Consider the following 21,181-nt stretch of genomic DNA (forward strand, 5'->3'; position numbering starts at 1 on the left):
GAGCTAAACTGAGTGAGCTCAAAACTGTGAATGGTCCTGGCACACCAAAAAAAAAAAGGTCCAGAGAGGCCAGTTTGGAATTGGCTTCACACCAATCACATCGAGAGAAAAACGTTATTGACAGAAAAAACTTGATTTGTTGCATCTTGTTGCATTGTTGTCCTCCAGTGGCTAGCTAGCTAGCTAAAATTGGCCCTTTCTTAAATTCTTAAATTGATTATAACAGTGATTCTTATCCAACCAACCATACATTGTGTCCCCGGCCTGAGAGCATGGAAGTTCAATATGTAGCTAGATGTAGTAGGCTAATGTTAACTAGCTGGCTCATCATTACATGAAAGTTAGGCTAGCGAACAAGTATTTTAGCCAGGTAGCCTAGGACAACAAAAACTAAAAGCATGTACTGTATGACAGAATCATAGACTGTTTCGTCAACATGAGAGGAGGATGGCATTGACATTTCTCTACAAGTAGGCTGGGTCAACATGTTTTTTCTACTTGCAAGAACACATACAGTTGGAGTCGGAAGTTTACATACACTTAGGTTGGAGTCATTAAAACTAGTTTTTCAACCACTCCACAAATTTCTTGTGAACAAACTATAGTTTTGGCAAGTCGATTAGGACATCTACTTTGTGCATGAAACAAGTAATTTTTCCAACAATTGTTTACAGACAGATTATTTCACCGTATCACAATTCCAGTGGGTCAGAAGTTTACATACACTAAGTTGACTGTGCCTTTAAACAGCTTGGAAAATTCCAGAAAATGATGTCATGGCTTTAGAAGCATCTGATAGGCTAATTGACATAATTTGAGTCAATTGGAGGTGTACCTGTGGATGTATTTCAAGGCCTACCTTCAAACTCAGTGCCTCTTTGCTTGACATGATGGGAAAATCAAAAGAAATCAGCCAAGACCTCAGAAAAAATATTGTAGACCTCCACAAGTCTGGTTCATCCTTGGGAGCAATTTCCAAACGCCTGAAGGTACCACGTTCATCTGTACAAACAATAGTACGCAAGTATAAACACCATAGGACCACGCAGCCATCATACCGATCTGGAAGGAGACTCGTTCTGTCTCCTAGAGATGAACATACTTTGGTGCGAAAAGTGCAAATCAATCCCAGAACAACAGCAAAGGACCATGTGAAGATTCTGGAGGAAACAGGTAAAAAAAAGTATCTATATCCACAATAAAACAAGTCCTATATCGACATAACCTGAATGGCTGCTCAGCAAGGAAGAAGTCACTGCTCCAAAACCGCCATAAAAAAGCCAGACTACAGTTTGCAACTGCACATGGGGACAAAGATCGTACTTTTTGGAGAAATGTCCTCTGGTCTGATGAAACAAAAATGTAACTGTTTGGCCATAATGACCGTCGTTATGTTTGGAGGAAAAAGAGGGAGGCTTGCAAGCCGAAGAACAACATCCCAACCGTGAAACACGGAGGTGGCAGCATCATGTTGTGGGTGTGCTTTGCTACAGGAGGGACTGGTGCACTTCACAAAATAGATGGCATCATGAGAAGGAAAATGATGTGGATATATTGAAGCAACATCTCAAGACCTCAGGAAGTTAAAGCTTGGTCGTAAATGGGTCTTCCAAATGGACAATGACCCCAAGTGTACTTCCAAAGTTGTGGCAAAATGGCTTTAGGACAACAATGTCAAGGTATTGGAGTGGCCATCACAAAGCCCTGACATCAATCCTATAGAACATTTGTGGGCAGAACTGAAAAAGCGTGTGCAAGCAAAGAGGCCTACAAACCTGACTCAGTTACACCAGCTCTGTCAGGAGGAATGGGCCAAAATTCACCCAACTTATTGTGGGAATCTTGTGGAAGGCTACCCGAAACGTTTGACCCAAGTTAAACAATTTAAAGGCAATGCTACCAAATACTAACAGAGTGTATGTAAACTTCTGACCCACTGGGAATGTGATGAAAGAAATAAAAGCTGAAATAAATCATTCTCTCTACTATTATTCTGACATATCACATTCTTAAAATAAAGTGGTGATCCTATCTGACCTAAGACAGGGAATTTTTACTAGGATTAAATGTCAGGAATTGTGAAAAACGGAGTTTAAATGTATTTGGCTAAGGTGTATGTATACTTCCGACTTCAACTGTACACACACACACAGAAATCAGAACTATGGAAAGCCACATCATATTTAGCTTACGTTGATTGGACTAAATAGTTTTTGGTATCTTTAAGTTGTCACTGTATTAGACTAAGCAGGGGTGATTAGATGATGTTGAAGTTGAAATGGTGCTGGAATAGTGGAGGCAGCTCCTACTTTGTTTGCGACTTGCGACTCTCTGTGGTTCTAAATCAACAGTTGTTTAGTAATCCGAAAATGTCTGAAACATTTATTTATTTATTTGACCTTTATTTAACTAGGCAAGTCAGTTAAGAACAAAATCTTATTTTCAATGACGGCCTAGGAACAGTGGGTTAACTGCCTTGTTCATCGGCAGAACTACACATTTTTACCTTGTCAGCTCGGGGTTTCGATCTTGCAACCTTTCGGTTATTAGTCTAACGCTGTAACCACTAGGCTACCTGCCGCCCCAACATTACCTTGCTTGACCATGCTGTAGGCCATGTAACTGTTTGTTACATGCTATATGCTTTGTGGACTTCACCGGACAGAGGTTTCTCTCCGGTTTTGTGATGAAACAAAGGTGTGGTTGAATTTATTCTGCCACTGTGTCTTCTTATTGTCTCGGTCTTAGGCCTATATATCACGGTGGCAAGGCATATGAACTAACAGGTTATAGAGCAAACAATGCAATTATCACAACATGTAGGTTGTAATATGGCATTTTCCTCTGGCTTGGCTTTTCCAGTTATTTTACTCATGCACCACTACTGGGACGGAGCCAATGTAAGTTTTGCATTTGATACAGTGGGCGGAGTCTCGTACCACTCTCTTAGTGCCGCAGCCAGTCAGAGAGATGCGGGCCATCACATGGGTGGAGTTGGACGTGACACTACAGGAAGGATGGTTGAGCTGGAGCTCTGACACAATCAGGTTCTTCAGGGTGGAAATGGGGAGAACCAGATGCATCTCAGTCTTCTCACATGTCAGCTCTGGAAGGAGACAGAAATAATAATAACACATGGGACATAGCGCTTTTCAAGGACCCAAATTGTATAAATGAAAAGAAAAACAAAAATACAGGACTCAAAACAAAATATCAGACTAAACAAAACATGAATAAAGAAAGAAAAGAGTGTGATGTATCAGTGTGTGGGGAGGGGAGGGATCTGGATAGGAACCTGGTTAGGGTAAGGGTTTGGGTTTTGGTGAAGAGAGGAGGGATCTGGATAGGAACCTGGGTTAGGGTAAGGGTTTGGGTTTTGGTGAAGAGAGGAGGGATCTGGATAGGAACCTGGGTTAGGGTAAGGGTTTGGGTTATGGTGAAGAGAGGAGGGATCTGGATAGGAACCTGGGTTAGGGTAAGGGTTTGGGTTATGGTGAAGAGAGGAGAGATCTGGATAGGAACTTGGGTTAGGGTAAGGGTTTGGGTTATGGTGAAGAGAGGAGGGATCTGGATAGGAACCTGGGTTAGGGTAAGGGTTTGGGTTATGGTGAAGAGAGGAGGGATCTGGATAGGAACCTGGGTTAGGGTTTGGGTTATGGTGAAGAGAGGAGGGATCTGGATAGGAACCTGGGCAAGGGTTTGGGTTATGGTGAAGAGAGGAGGGATCTGGATAGGAACCTGGGTTAGGGTAAGGGTTTGGGTTATGGTGAAGAGAGGAGGGATCTGGATAGGAACCTGGGTTAGGGTTAAGGTGAAGAGAGGAGGGATCTGGATAGGAACCTGGGTTAGGGTTATGGTGAAGAGAGGAGGGATCTAGATAGGAATCTGGGTTAAGGTAAGGGTTTGGGTTATGGTGAAGAGAGGGATCTGGATAGGAACCTGGGTTAGGGTTTGGGTTATGGTGAAGAGAGGAGGGATCTGGATAGGAACCTGGGTTAGGGTTAAGGTGAAGAGAGGAGGGATCTAGATAGGAATCTGGGTTAGGGTAAGGGTTTGGGTTTTGGTGAAGAGAGGAGGGATCTGGATAGGAACCTGGGTTAGGGTAAGGGTTTGGGTTATGGTGAAGAGAGGAGGGATCTGGATAGGAACCTGGGTTAGGGTTAAGGTGAAGAGAGGAGGGATCTAGATAGGAATCTGGGTTAAGGTAAGGGTTTGGGTTATGGTGAAGAGAGGAGAGATCTGGATAGGAACCTGGGTTAGGGTAAGGGTTTGGGTTATGGTGAAGAGAGGTGGGATCTGGATAGGAACCTGGATTAGGGTAAGGGTTTGGGTTATGGTGAAGAGAGGAGGGATCTGGATAGGAACCTGGATTAGGGTAAGGGTTTGGGTTATGGTGAAGAGAGGAGGGATCTGGATAGGAACCTGGTTAGGGTAAGGGTTTGGGTTATGGTGAAGAGAGGAGGGATCTGGATAGGAACCTGGTTAGGGTAAGGGTTTGGGTTATGGTGAAGAGAGGAGGGATCTGGATAGGAACCTGGATTAGGGTAAGGGTTTGGGTTATGGTGAAGAGAGGAGGGATCTGGATAGGAACCTGGGTTAGGGTAAGGGTTTGGGTTATGGTGAAGAGAGGTGGGATCTGGATAGGAACCTGGGTTAGGGTAAGGGTTTGGGTTATGGTGAAGAGAGGAGAGATCTGGATAGGAACCTGGGTTAGGGTTATGGTGAAGAGAGGAGGGTCTTTGTAGTGTATTTCTTTGCTTGTATGTGTGTGTCTTTTCCATATTGGTTGGAAAGAGACGATACATCAAGAACAAGACAGCCAGACAGCCAGACAGACAGACAGAGACAGACAGACAGACAGACAGACAGACAGACAGACAGACAGACAGACAGACAGACAGACAGACAGACAGACAGACAGACAGACAGTCAGCCAGCCAGCCAGCCAGCCAGCCAGTCAGTAGTGGATATCAACTACACAGTGTGTTCTATACCTGTTCCAGTGGGAAAGGTCTCCATCTGTCCTGGAACAGAAGAAAAGGTGTATATTATGAACATATTTTGAACCTTTACCTCATCCCGCTTTCACCACTGTAAACAACTAAGAAACGATCCTTTCACCACTGTAAACAACTAAGAAACGATCCTTTCACCACTGTAAACAACTAAGAAACAATCCTTTCACCATGCTTACTCTCGGACGGACGGACGGACGGACGGACGGACGGACGGACGGACACACACACACACACACAACAGAGTGGAAGAACTGTGATTGTTCTTGTCCTTACTTTGGAAAAGCCACACACATCTGGGTTCAGACTGCAAACTGTGAAGAAAAAAGGTTGTGTAAAGTACATCAGACAGGTTGGTTATAACATATGCCAAAACATTATTGGTTGTTGACAAAAAGTTACCTGTTGGTGTTGGCCAGGAAACAAATGGGCAAAAGAGGGGGCAGGTTATTGGGGCTCTGGATCCATGTGAGATTCATGGTGGCCAGGGAACCCTTGGTTTCCAGTGCTGTCCTGAAGAGGCCAGGGGGACCAACCACCACTATTTCTGACACGCTGAAGAAGAGACATACCGCAGACAGTCAACACAGTAGAAATATGCACAGAAATGGACTAACTTCTCCAATAGAAATCCCTGATGAAAGTTTTGAAAACAGCCCGTTTGTAACTTTTGCACACAACTGAGAGGGAGAGCGAGAGAGAGAGAGAGAGAGAGACGAGAGAAACATGACAGAAAAGGAGGGAAACTCATGGAAAAGTTGAGTTGTATAACACACCATCAGGTTGAGTAGTATAACACACCTCTAGGTTGAGTAGTATAACACACCTCTAGGTTGAGTAGTATAACACACCATCAGGTTGAGTAGTATAACACACCATCAGGTTGAGTAGTATAACACACCATCAGGTTGAGTAGTATAACACACCATCAGGTTGAGTAGTATAACACACCATCAGGTTGAGTAGTATAACACACCTCTAGGTTGAGTAGTATAACACACCTCTAGGTTGAGTAGTATAACACACCATCAGGTTGAGTAGTATAACACACCTCTAGGTTGAGTAGTATAACACACCATCAGGTTGAGTAGTATAACACACCTCTAGGTTGAGTAGTATAACACACCTCTAGGTTGAGTAGTATAACACACCTCTAGGTTGAGTAGTATAACACACCTCTAGGTTGAGTAGTATAACACACCATCAGGTTGAGTAGTATAACACACCATCAGGTTGAGTAGTATAACACACCTCTAGGTTGAGTAGTATAACACACCTCTAGGTTGAGTAGTATAACACACCTCTAGGTTGAGTAGTATAACACACCTCTAGGTTGAGTAGTATAACACACCATCAGGTTGAGTAGTATAACACACCATCAGGTTGAGTAGTATAACACACCATCAGGTTGAGTAGTATAACACACCTCTAGGTTGAGTAGTATAACACACCTCTAGGTTGAGTAGTATAACACACCTCTAGGTTGAGTAGTATAACACACCTCTAGGTTGAGTAGTATAACACACCATCAGGTTGAGTAGTATAACACACCTCTAGGTTGAGTAGTATAACACACCTCTAGGTTGAGTAGTATAACACACCTCTAGGTTGAGTAGTATAACACACCTCTAGGTTGAGTAGTATAACACACCATCAGGTTGAGTAGTATAACACACCATCAGGTTGAGTAGTATAACACACCTCTAGGTTGAGTAGTATAACACACCTCTAGGTTGAGTAGCATAACACACCATCAGGTTGAGTAGTATAACACACCATCAGGTTGAGTAGCATAACACACCATCAGGTTGAGTAGTATAACACACCTCTAGGTTGAGTAGTATAACACACCTCTAGGTTGAGTAGCATAACACACCATCAGGTTGAGTAGTATAACACACCTCTAGGTTGAGTAGTATAACACACCATCAGGTTGAGTAGTATAACACACCATCAGGTTGAGTAGTATAACACACCATCAGGTTGAGTAGTATAACACACCTCTAGGTTGAGTAGTATAACACACCTCTAGGTTGAGTAGTATAACACACCTCTAGGTTGAGTAGTATAACACACCTCTAGGTTGAGTAGTATAACACACCTCTAGGTTGAGTAGTATAACACACCATCAGGTTGAGTAGTATAACACACCATCAGGTTGAGTAGTATAACACACCATCAGGTTGAGTAGTATAACACACCTCTAGGTTGAGTAGTATAACACACCTCTAGGTTGAGTAGTATAACACACCTCTAGGTTGAGTAGTATAACACACCTCTAGGTTGAGTAGTATAACACACCTCTAGGTTGAGTAGTATAACACACCTCTAGGTTGAGTAGTATAACACACCTCTAGGTTGAGTAGTATAACACACCTCTCTAGGTTGAGTAGTATAACACACCTCTAGGTTGAGTAGAATAACACACCATCAGGTTGAGTAGTATAACACACCTCTAGGTTGAGTAGTATAACACACCTCTAGGTTGAGTAGTATAACACACCTCTAGGTTGAGTAGTATAACACACCTCTAGGTTGAGTAGTATAACACACCTCTAGGTTGAGTAGTATAGCACACCTCTAGGTTGAGTAGTATAACACACCATCTAGGTTGAGTAGTATAACACACCTCTAGGTTGAGTAGTATAACACACCTCTAGGTTGAGTAGTATAACACACCTCTAGGTTGAGTAGTATAACACACCTCTAGGTTGAGTAGTATAACACACCTCTAGGTTGAGTAGTATAACACACCTCTAGGTTGAGTAGTATAACACACCTCTAGGTTGAGTAGTATAACACACCTCTAGGTTGAGTAGTATAACACACCTCTAGGTTGAGTAGTATAACACACCTCTAGGTTGAGTAGTATAACACACCATCAGGTTGAGTAGTATAACACACCTCTAGGTTGAGTAGTATAACACACCTCTAGGTTGAGTAGTATAACACACCTCTAGGTTGAGTAGTATAACACACCTCTAGGTTGAGTAGTATAACACACCTCTAGGTTGAGTAGTATAACACACCTCTAGGTTGAGTAGTATAACACACCATCAGGTTGAGTAGTATAACACACCTCTAGGTTGAGTAATATAACAAACCTCTAGGTTGAGTAGTATAACACACCATCAGGTTGAGTAGTATAACACACCTCTAGGTTGAGTAGTATAACACACCTCTAGGTTGAGTAGTATAACACACCTCTAGGTTGAGTAGTATAACACACCTCTAGGTTGAGTAGTATAACACACCATCAGGTTGAGTAGTATAACACACCATCAGGTTGAGTAGTATAACACACCATCAGGTTGAGTAGTATAACACACCTCTAGGTTGAGTAGTATAACACACCTCTAGGTTGAGTAGTATAACACACCTCTAGGTTGAGTAGTATAACACACCTCTAGGTTGAGTAGTATAACACACCTCTAGGTTGAGTAGTATAACACACCTCTCTAGGTTGAGTAGTATAACACACCTCTAGGTTGAGTAGCATAACACACCATCAGGTTGAGTAGTATAACACACCTCTAGGTTGAGTAGTATAACACACCTCTAGGTTGAGTAGTATAACACACCTCTAGGTTGAGTAGTATAACACACCTCTAGGTTGAGTAGTATAACACACCTCTAGGTTGAGTAGTATAACACACCATCAGGTTGAGTAGTATAACACACCTCTAGGTTGAGTAATATAACAAACCTCTAGGTTGAGTAGTATAACACACCATCAGGTTGAGTAGTATAACACACCTCTAGGTTGAGTAGTATAACACACCTCTAGGTTGAGTAGTATAACACACCTCTAGGTTGAGTAGTATAACACACCTCTAGGTTGAGTAGTATAACACACCATCAGGTTGAGTAGTATAACACACCATCAGGTTGAGTAGTATAACACACCATCAGGTTGAGTAGTATAACACACCTCTAGGTTGAGTAGTATAACACACCTCTAGGTTGAGTAGTATAACACACCTCTAGGTTGAGTAGTATAACACACCTCTAGGTTGAGTAGTATAACACACCTCTAGGTTGAGTAGTATAACACACCTCTAGGTTGAGTAGTATAACACACCTCTCTAGGTTGAGTAGTATAACACACCATCAGGTTGAGTAGTATAACACACCTCTAGGTTGAGTAGTATAACACACCTCTAGGTTGAGTAGTATAACACACCTCTCTAGGTTGAGTAGTATAACACACCTCTAGGTTGAGTAGCATAACACACCATCAGGTTGAGTAGTATAACACACCTCTAGGTTGAGTAGTATAACACACCTCTAGGTTGAGTAGTATAACACACCTCTAGGTTGAGTAGTATAACACACCTCTAGGTTGAGTAGTATAACACACCTCTAGGTTGAGTAGTATAACACACCTCTAGGTTGAGTAGTATAACACACCTCTAGGTTGAGTAGTATAACACACCTCTAGGTTGAGTAGTATAACACACCTCTAGGTTGAGTAGTATAACACACCTCTAGGTTGAGTAGTATAACACACCTCTAGGTTGAGTAGTATAACACACCTCTAGGTTGAGTAGTATAACACACCTCTAGGTTGAGTAGTATAACACACCCCCAGGTTGAGTAGTATAACACACCTCTAGGTTGAGTAGTATAACACACCTCTAGGTTGAGTAGTATAACACACCTCTAGGTTGAGTAGTATAACACACCTCTAGGTTGAGTAGTATAACACACCTCTAGGTTGAGTAGTATAACACACCTCTAGGTTGAGTAGTATAACACACCTCTAGGTTGAGTAGTATAACACACCTCTAGGTTGAGTAGTATAACACACCTCTAGGTTGAGTAGTATAACACACCTCTAGGTTGAGTAGTATAACACACCTCTCTAGGTTGAGTAGTATAACACACCATCAGGTTGAGTAGTATAACACACCTCTAGGTTGAGTAGTATAACACACCTCTAGGTTGAGTAGTATAACACACCTCTCTAGGTTGAGTAGTATAACACACCTCTAGGTTGAGTAGCATAACACACCATCAGGTTGAGTAGTATAACACACCTCTAGGTTGAGTAGTATAACACACCTCTAGGTTGAGTAGTATAACACACCTCTAGGTTGAGTAGTATAACACACCTCTAGGTTGAGTAGTATAACACACCTCTAGGTTGAGTAGTATAACACACCTCTCTAGGTTGAGTAGTATAACACACCTCTAGGTTGAGTAGTATAACACACCTCTAGGTTGAGTAGTATAACACACCTCTAGGTTGAGTAGTATAACACACCTCTAGGTTGAGTAGTATAACACACCTCTAGGTTGAGTAGTATAACACACCTCTAGGTTGAGTAGTATAACACACCTCTAGGTTGAGTAGTATAACACACCATCAGGTTGAGTAGTATAACACACCTCTAGGTTGAGTAGTATAACACACCTCTAGGTTGAGTAGTATAACACACCTCTAGGTTGAGTAGTATAACACACCTCTAGGTTGAGTAGTATAACACACCTCTAGGTTGAGTAGTATAACACACCTCTAGGTTGAGTAGTATAACACACCTCTAGGTTGAGTAGTATAACACACCTCTAGGTTGAGTAGTATAACACACCTCTAGGTTGAGTAGTATAACACACCATCAGGTTGAGTAGTATAACACACCTCTAGGTTGAGTAGTATAACACACCTCTAGGTTGAGTAGTATAACACACCTCTAGGTTGAGTAGTATAACACACCTCTAGGTTGAGTAGTATAACACACCTCTAGGTTGAGTAGTATAACACACCTCTAGGTTGAGTAGTATAACACACCATCAGGTTGAGTAGTATAACACACCTCTAGGTTGAGTAATATAACAAACCTCTAGGTTGAGTAGTATAACACACCATCAGGTTGAGTAGTATAACACACCTCTAGGTTGAGTAGTATAACACACCTCTAGGTTGAGTAGTATAACACACCTCTAGGTTGAGTAGTATAACACACCTCTAGGTTGAGTAGTATAACACACCATCAGGTTGAGTAGTATAACACACCATCAGGTTGAGTAGTATAACACACCATCAGGTTGAGTAGTATAACACACCTCTAGGTTGAGTAGTATAACACACCTCTAGGTTGAGTAGTATAACACACCTCTAGGTTGAGTAGTATAACACACCTCTAGGTTGAGTAGTATAACACACCTCTAGGTTGAGTAGTATAACACACCTCTAGGTTGAGTAGTATAACACACCTCTCTAGGTTGAGTAGTATAACACACCATCAGGTTGAGTAGTATAACACACCTCTAGGTTGAGTAGTATAACACACCTCTAGGTTGAGTAGTATAACACACCTCTCTAGGTTGAGTAGTATAACACACCTCTAGGTTGAGTAGCATAACACACCATCAGGTTGAGTAGTATAACACACCTCTAGGTTGAGTAGTATAACACACCTCTAGGTTGAGTAGTATAACACACCTCTAGGTTGAGTAGTATAACACACCTCTAGGTTGAGTAGTATAACACACCTCTAGGTTGAGTAGTATAACACACCTCTAGGTTGAGTAGTATAACACACCTCTAGGTTGAGTAGTATAACACACCTCTCTAGGTTGAGTAGTATAACACACCTCTAGGTTGAGTAGTATAACACACCATCAGGTTGAGTAGTATAACACACCTCTAGGTTGAGTAGTATAACACACCTCTAGGTTGAGTAGTATAACACACCTCTAGGTTGAGTAGTATAACACACCTCTAGGTTGAGTAGTATAACACACCTCTAGGTTGAGTAGTATAACACACCTCTAGGTTGAGTAGTATAACACACCTCTAGGTTGAGTAGTATAACACACCTCTCTAGGTTGAGTAGTATAACACACCTCTCTAGGTTGAGTAGTATAACACACCTCTCTAGGTTGAGTAGTATAACACACCTCTAGGTTGAGTAGTATAACACACCATCAGGTTGAGTAGTATAACACACAATCAGGTTGAGTAGTATAACACACCTCTAGGTTGAGTAGTATAACACACCTCTAGGTTGAGTAGTATAACACACCTCTAGGTTGAGTAGTATAACACACCTCTAGGTTGAGTAGTATAACACACCTCTAGGTTGAGTAGTATAACACACCTCTAGGTTGAGTAGTATAACACACCTCTAGGTTGAGTAGTATAACACACCATCAGGTTGAGTAGTATAACACACCTCTAGGTTGAGTAGTATAACACACCTCTAGGTTGAGTAGTATAACACACCTCTAGGTTGAGTAGTATAACACACCTCTAGGTTGAGTAGTATAACACACCTCTAGGTTGAGTAGTATAACACACCTCTAGGTTGAGTAGTATAACACACCTCTAGGTTGAGTAGTATAACACACCTCTAGGTTGAGTAGTATAACACACCTCTAGGTTGAGTAGTATAACACACCTCTAGGTTGAGTAGTATAACACACCTCTAGGTTGAGTAGTATAACACACCTCTAGGTTGAGTAGTATAACACACCTCTAGGTTGAGTAGTATAACACACCTCTAGGTTGAGTAGTATAACACACCTCTAGGTTGAGTAGTATAACACACCTCTAGGTTGAGTAGTATAACACACCTCTAGGTTGAGTAGTATAACACACCTCTAGGTTGAGTAGTATAACACACCTCTAGGTTGAGTAGTATAACACACCTCTAGGTTGAGTAGTATAACACACCATCAGGTTGAGTAGTATAACACACCTCTAGGTTGAGTAGTATAACATACCTCTAGGTTGAGTAGTATAACACACCTCTAGGTTGAGTAGTATAACACACCTCTAGGTTGAGTAGAATAACACACCATCAGGTTGAGTAGTATAACACACCTCTAGGTTGAGTAGTATAACACACCTCTAGGTTGAGTAGTATAACACACCTCTAGGTTGAGTAGTATAACACACCTCTAGGTTGAGTAGTATAACACACCTCTAGGTTGAGTAGTATAACACACCTCTAGGTTGAGTAGTATAACACACCATCAGGTTGAGTAGTATAACACACCTCTAGGTTGAGTAGTATAACACACCTCTAGGTTGAGTAGTATAACACACCTCTAGGTTGAGTAGTATAACACACCTCTAGGTTGAGTAGTATAACACACCTCTAGGTTGAGTAGTATAACACACCTCTAGGTTGAGTAGTATAACACACCTCTAGGTTGAGTAGTATAACACACCTCTAGGTTGAGTAGTATAACACACCTCTAGGTTGAGTAGTATAACACACCATCAGGTTGAGTAGTATAACACACCTCTAGGTTGAGTAGTATAACACACCTCTAGGTTGAGTAGTATAACACACCTCTAGGTTGAGTAGTATAACACACCTCTAGGTTGAGTAGTATAACACACCTCTAGGTTGAGTAGTATAACACACCTCTAGGTTGAGTAGTATAACACACCATCAGGTTGAGTAGTATAACACACCTCTAGGTTGAGTAGTATAACAAACCTCTAGGTTGAGTAGTATAACACACCATCAGGTTGAGTAGTATAACACACCTCTAGGTTGAGTAGTATAACACACCTCTAGGTTGAGTAGTATAACACACCTCTAGGTTGAGTAGTATAACACACCTCTAGGTTGAGTAGTATAACACACCATCAGGTTGAGTAGTATAACACACCATCAGGTTGAGTAGTATAACACACCATCAGGTTGAGTAGTATAACACACCTCTAGGTTGAGTAGTATAACACACCATCAGGTTGAGTAGTATAACACACCTCTAGGTTGAGTAGTATAACAAACCTCTAGGTTGAGTAGTATAACACACCATCAGGTTGAGTAGTATAACACACCTCTAGGTTGAGTAGTATAACACACCTCTAGGTTGAGTAGTATAACACACCTCTAGGTTGAGTAGTATAACACACCTCTAGGTTGAGTAGTATAACACACCATCAGGTTGAGTAGTATAACACACCATCAGGTTGAGTAGTATAACACACCATCAGGTTGAGTAGTATAACACACCTCTAGGTTGAGTAGTATAACACACCTCTAGGTTGAGTAGTATAACACACCTCTAGGTTGAGTAGTATAACACACCTCTAGGTTGAGTAGTATAACACACCTCTAGGTTGAGTAGTATAACACACCTCTAGGTTGAGTAGTATAACACACCTCTAGGTTGAGTAGTATAACACACCTCTCTAGGTTGAGTAGTATAACACACCATCAGGTTGAGTAGTATAACACACCTCTAGGTTGAGTAGTATAACACACCTCTAGGTTGAGTAGTATAACACACCTCTCTAGGTTGAGTAGTATAACACACCTCTAGGTTGAGTAGCATAACACGCCATCAGGTTGAGTAGTATAACACACCTCTAGGTTGAGTAGTATAACACACCTCTAGGTTGAGTAGTATAACACACCTCTAGGTTGAGTAGTATAACACACCTCTAGGTTGAGTAGTATAACACACCTCTAGGTTTAGTATAACACACCTCTAGGTTGAGTAGTATAACACACCTCTAGGTTGAGTAGTATAACACACCTCTAGGTTGAGTAGTATAACACACCTCTAGGTTGAGTAGTATAACACACCATCAGGTTGAGTAGTATAACACACCTCTAGGTTGAGTAGTATAACACACCTCTAGGTTGAGTAGTATAACACACCTCTAGGTTGAGTAGTATAACACACCATCAGGTTGAGTAGTATAACACACCTCTAGGTTGAGTAGTATAACACACCTCTAGGTTGAGTAGTATAACACACCTCTAGGTTGAGTAGTATAACACACCTCTAGGTTGAGTAGTATAACACACCTCTAGGTTGAGTAGTATAACACACCTCTAGGTTGAGTAGTATAACACACCTCTAGGTTGAGTAGTATAACACACCTCTAGGTTGAGTAGTATAACACACCTCTAGGTTGAGTAGTATAACACACCTCTAGGTTGAGTAGTATAACACACCTCTAGGTTGAGTAGTATAACACACCTCTAGGTTGAGTAGAATAACACACCATCAGGTTGAGTAGTATAACACACCTCTAGGTTGAGTAGTATAACACACCTCTAGGTTGAGTAGTATAACACACCTCTAGGTTGAGTAGTATAACACACCTCTAGGTTGAGTAGTATAACACACCTCTAGGTTGAGTAGTATAACACACCATCAGGTTGAGTAGTATAACACACCTCTAGGTTGAGTAGTATAACACACCTCTAGGTTGAGTAGTATAACACACCTCTAGGTTGAGTAGTATAACACACCTCTAGGTTGAGTAGTATAACACACCTCTAGGTTGAGTAGTATAACACACCTCTAGGTTGAGTAGTATAACACACCTCTAGGTTGAGTAGTATAACACACCTCTAGGTTGAGTAGTATAACACACCTCTAGGTTGAGTAGTATAACACACCTCTAGGTTGAGTAGTATAACACACCTCTAGGTTGAGTAGTATAACACACCATCAGGTTGAGTAGTATAACACACCTCTAGGTTGAGTAGTATAACACACCTCTAGGTTGAGTAGTATAACACACCTCTAGGTTGAGTAGTATAACACACCTCTAGGTTGAGTAGTATAACACACCTCTAGGTTGAGTAGTATAACACACCTCTAGGTTGAGTAGTATAACACACCATCAGGTTGAGTAGTATAACACACCTCTAGGTTGAGTAGTATAACAAACCTCTAGGTTGAGTAGTATAACACACCATCAGGTTGAGTAGTATAACACACCTCTAGGTTGAGTAGTATAACACACCTCTAGGTTGAGTAGTATAACACACCTCTAGGTTGAGTAGTATAACACACCTCTAGGTTGAGTAGTATAACACACCTCTAGGTTGAGTAGTATAACACACCTCTAGGTTGAGTAGTATAACACACCTCTAGGTTGAGTAGTATAACACACCATCAGGTTGAGTAGTATAACACACCTCTAGGTTGAGTAGTATAACACACCTCTAGGTTGAGTAGTATAACACACCTCTAGGTTGAGTAGTATAACACACCTCTAGGTTGAGTAGTATAACACACCTCTAGGTTGAGTAGTATAACACACCTCTAGGTTGAGTAGTATAACACACCTCTAGGTTGAGTAGTATAACACACCTCTAGGTTGAGTAGTATAACACACCATCAGGTTGAGTAGTATAACACACCATCAGGTTGAGTAGTATAACACACCATCAGGTTGAGTAGTATAACACACCTCTAGGTTGAGTAGTATAACACACCTCTAGGTTGAGTAGTATAACACACCTCTAGGTTGAGTAGTATAACACACCTCTAGGTTGAGTAGTATAACACACCTCTAGGTTGAGTAGTATAACACACCTCTAGGTTGAGTAGTATAACACACCTCTAGGTTGAGTAGTATAACACACCTCTCTAGGTTGAGTAGTATAACACACCATCAGGTTGAGTAGTATAACAAACCTCTAGGTTGAGTAGTATAACACACCTCTAGGTTGAGTAGTATAACACACCTCTCTAGGTTGAGTAGTATAACACACCTCTAGGTTGAGTAGCATAACACACCATCAGGTTGAGTAGTATAACACACCTCTAGGTTGAGTAGTATAACACACCTCTAGGTTGAGTAGTATAACACACCTCTAGGTTGAGTAGTATAACACACCTCTAGGTTGAGTAGTATAACACACCTCTAGGTTGAGTAGTATAACACACCTCTAGGTTGAGTAGTATAACACACCTCTAGGTTGAGTAGTATAACACACCTCTCTAGGTTGAGTAGTATAACACACCTCTAGGTTGAGTAGTATAACACACCATCAGGTTGAGTAGTATAACACACCTCTAGGTTGAGTAGTATAACACACCTCTAGGTTGAGTAGTATAACACACCTCTAGGTTGAGTAGTATAACACACCTCTAGGTTGAGTAGTATAACACACCTCTAGGTTGAGTAGTATAACACACCTCTAGGTTGAGTAGTATAACACACCATCAGGTTGAGTAGTATAACACACAATCAGGTTGAGTAGTATAACACACCTCTAGGTTGAGTAGTATAACACACCTCTAGGTTGAGTAGTATAACACACCTCTAGGTTGAGTAGTATAACACACCTCTCTAGGTTGAGTAGTATAACACACCTCTCTAGGTTGAGTAGTATAACACACCTCTAGGTTGAGTAGTATAACACACCATCAGGTTGAGTAGTATAACACACAATCAGGTTGAGTAGTATAACACACCTCTAGGTTGAGTAGTATAACACACCTCTAGGTTGAGTAGTATAACACACCTCTAGGTTGAGTAGTATAACACACCTCTAGGTTGAGTAGTATAACACACCTCTAGGTTGAGTAGTATAACACACCTCTAGGTTGAGTAGTATAACACACCTCTAGGTTGAGTAGTATAACACACCATCAGGTTGAGTAGTATAACACACCTCTAGGTTGAGTAGTATAACACACCTCTAGGTTGAGTAGTATAACACACCTCTAGGTTGAGTAGTATAACACACCTCTAGGTTGAGTAGTATAACACACCTCTAGGTTGAGTAGTATAACACACCATCAGGTTGAGTAGTATAACACACCTCTAGGTTGAGTAGTATAACACACCTCTAGGTTGAGTAGTATAACACACCTCTAGGTTGAGTAGTATAACACACCTCTAGGTTGAGTAGTATAACACACCTCTAGGTTGAGTAGTATAACACACCTCTAGGTTGAGTAGTATAACACACCTCTAGGTTGAGTAGTATAACACACCTCTAGGTTGAGTAGTATAACACACCTCTAGGTTGAGTAGTATAACACACCTCTAGGTTGAGTAGTATAACACACCTCTAGGTTGAGTAGTATAACACACCTCTAGGTTGAGTAGTATAACACACCTCTAGGTTGAGTAGTATAACACACCTCTAGGTTGAGTAGTATAACACACCTCTAGGTTGAGTAGTATAACACACCATCAGGTTGAGTAGTATAACACACCTCTAGGTTGAGTAGTATAACACACCTCTAGGTTGAGTAGTATAACACACCTCTAGGTTGAGTAGTATAACACACCTCTAGGTTGAGTAGTATAACACACCTCTAGGTTGAGTAGTATAACACACCTCTAGGTTGAGTAGTATAACACACCTCTAGGTTGAGTAGTATAACACACCTCTAGGTTGAGTAGTATAACACACCTCTAGGTTGAGTAGTATAACACACCTCTAGGTTGAGTAGAATAACAGACCATCAGGTTGAGTAGTATAACACACCTCTAGGTTGAGTAGTATAACACACCTCTAGGTTGAGTAGTATAACACACCTCTAGGTTGAGTAGTATAACACACCTCTAGGTTGAGTAGTATAACACACCTCTAGGTTGAGTAGTATAACACACCATCAGGTTGAGTAGTATAACACACCTCTAGGTTGAGTAGTATAACACACCTCTAGGTTGAGTAGTATAACACACCTCTAGGTTGAGTAGTATAACACACCTCTAGGTTGAGTAGTATAACACACCTCTAGGTTGAGTAGTATAACACACCTCTAGGTTGAGTAGTATAACACACCTCTAGGTTGAGTAGTATAACACACCTCTAGGTTGAGTAGTATAACACACCTCTAGGTTGAGTAGTATAACACACCATCAGGTTGAGTAGTATAACACACCTCTAGGTTGAGTAGTATAACACACCTCTAGGTTGAGTAGTATAACACACCTCTAGGTTGAGTAGTATAACACACCTCTAGGTTGAGTAGTATAACACACCTCTAGGTTGAGTAGTATAACACACCTCTAGGTTGAGTAGTATAACACACCATCAGGTTGAGTAGTATAACACACCTCTAGGTTGAGTAGTATAACAAACCTCTAGGTTGAGTAGTATAACACACCATCAGGTTGAGTAGTATAACACACCTCTAGGTTGAGTAGTATAACACACCTCTAGGTTGAGTAGTATAACACACCTCTAGGTTGAGTAGTATAACACACCTCTAGGTTGAGTAGTATAACACACCTCTAGGTTGAGCAGTATAACACACCTCTAGGTTGAGTAGTATAACACACCTCTAGGTTGAGTAGTATAACACACCTCTAGGTTGAGTAGTATAACACACCTCTAGGTTGAGTAGTATAACACACCTCTAGGTTGAGTAGTATAACACACCTCTAGGTTGAGTAGTATAACACACCATCAGGTTGAGTAGTATAACACACCATCAGGTTGAGTAGTATAACACACCTCTAGGTTGAGTAGTATAACACACCTCTAGGTTGAGTAGTATAACACACCTCTAGGTTGAGTAGTATAACACACCTCTAGGTTGAGTAGTATAACACACCTCTAGGTTGAGTAGTATAACACACCTCTAGGTTGAGTAGTATAACACACCTCTAGGTTGAGTAGTATAACACACCTCTAGGTTGAGTAGTATAACACACCTCTAGGTTGAGTAGTATAACACACCTCTAGGTTGAGTAGTATAACACACCATCAGGTTGAGTAGTATAACACACCATCAGGTTGAGTAGTATAACACACCTCTAGGTTGAGTAGTATAACACACCTCTAGGTTGAGTAGTATAACACACCTCTAGGTTGAGTAGTATAACACACCTCTAGGTTGAGTAGTATAACACACCTCTAGGTTGAGTAGTATAACACACCTCTAGGTTGAGTAGTATAACACACCTCTAGGTTGAGTAGTATAACACACCTCTAGGTTGAGTAGTATAACACACCATCAGGTTGAGTAGTATAACACACCTCTAGGTTGAGTAGTATAACACACCTCTAGGTTGAGTAGTATAACACACCTCTAGGTTGAGTAGTATAACACACCTCTAGGTTGAGTAGTATAACACACCTCTAGGTTGAGTAGTATAACACACCTCTAGGTTGAGTAGTATAACACACCTCTAGGTTGAGTAGTATAACACACCTCTAGGTTGAGTAGTATAACACACCTCTAGGTTGAGTAGTATAACACACCTCTAGGTTGAGTAGTATAACACACCTCTAGGTTGAGTAGTATAACACACCTCTCTAGGTTGAGTAGTATAACACACCTCTAGGTTGAGTAGTATAACACACCTCTCTAGGTTGAGTAGTATAACACACCTCTAGGTTGAGTAGTATAACACACCATCAGGTTGAGTAGTATAACACACCTCTAGGTTGAGTAGTATAACACACCTCTAGGTTGAGTAGTATAACACACCTCTAGGTTGAGTAGTATAACACACCTCTAGGTTGAGTAGTATAACACACCTCTAGGTTGAGTAGTATAACACACCTCTAGGTTGAGTAGTATAACACACCATCAGGTTGAGTAGTATAACACACCTCTAGGTTGAGTAGTATAACACACCTCTAGGTTGAGTAGTATAACACACCTCTAGGTTGAGTAGTATAACACACCTCTAGGTTGAGTAGTATAACACACCTCTAGGTTGAGTAGTATAACACACCTCTAGGTTGAGTAGTATAACACACCATCAGGTTGAGTAGTATAACACACCTCTAGGTTGAGTAGTATAACACACCTCTAGGTTGAGTAGTATAACACACCTCTAGGTTGAGTAGTATAACACACCTCTAGGTTGAGTAGTATAACACACCTCTAGGTTGAGTAGTATAACACACCTCTAGGTTGAGTAGTATAACACACCTCTCTAGGTTGAGTAGTATAACACACCTCTAGGTTGAGTAGTATAACACACCATCAGGTTGAGTAGTATAACACACCTCTAGGTTGAGTAGTATAACACACCTCTAGGTTGAGTAGTATAACACACCTCTAGGTTGAGTAGTATAACACACCTCTAGGTTGAGTAGTATAACACACCTCTAGGTTGAGTAGTATAACACACCTCTAGGTTGAGTAGTATAACACACCTCTAGGTTGAGTAGTATAACACACCTCTAGGTTGAGTAGTATAACACACCTCTAGGTTGAGTAGTATAACACACCTCTAGGTTGAGTAGAATAACAGACCATCAGGTTGAGTAGTATAACACACCTCTAGGTTGAGTAGTATAACACACCTCTAGGTTGAGTAGTATAACACACCTCTAGGTTGAGTAGTATAACACACCTCTAGGTTGAGTAGTATAACACACCTCTAGGTTGAGTAGTATAACACACCATCAGGTTGAGTAGTATAACACACCTCTAGGTTGAGTAGTATAACACACCTCTAGGTTGAGTAGTATAAC

General features: G+C 41.1%; 1 protein-coding gene across 1 annotated transcript in view; it reads right to left on the minus strand.

The window, feature by feature from the left end:
- Window positions 1–21,181, minus strand: part of LOC139575006 (uncharacterized) — an 80,687-nt gene that overhangs the window by 4,148 nt on the left and 55,358 nt on the right. Inside the window, exons 7-10 of the mRNA XM_071399889.1 lie at window positions 5,418–5,570; window positions 5,292–5,329; window positions 4,995–5,024; window positions 2,940–3,106 (exon numbers count right to left, since the gene is read on the minus strand). Coding sequence (XP_071255990.1) covers window positions 2,940–3,106; window positions 4,995–5,024; window positions 5,292–5,329; window positions 5,418–5,570 — 388 coding nt within the window. The remainder of the gene's footprint in view (window positions 1–2,939; window positions 3,107–4,994; window positions 5,025–5,291; window positions 5,330–5,417; window positions 5,571–21,181) is intronic.

The sequence above is a fragment of the Salvelinus alpinus genome, chromosome 5, assembly GCF_045679555.1.
Source record: "Salvelinus alpinus chromosome 5, SLU_Salpinus.1, whole genome shotgun sequence".
In the NCBI taxonomy this organism is placed as follows: domain Eukaryota; kingdom Metazoa; phylum Chordata; class Actinopteri; order Salmoniformes; family Salmonidae; genus Salvelinus; species Salvelinus alpinus.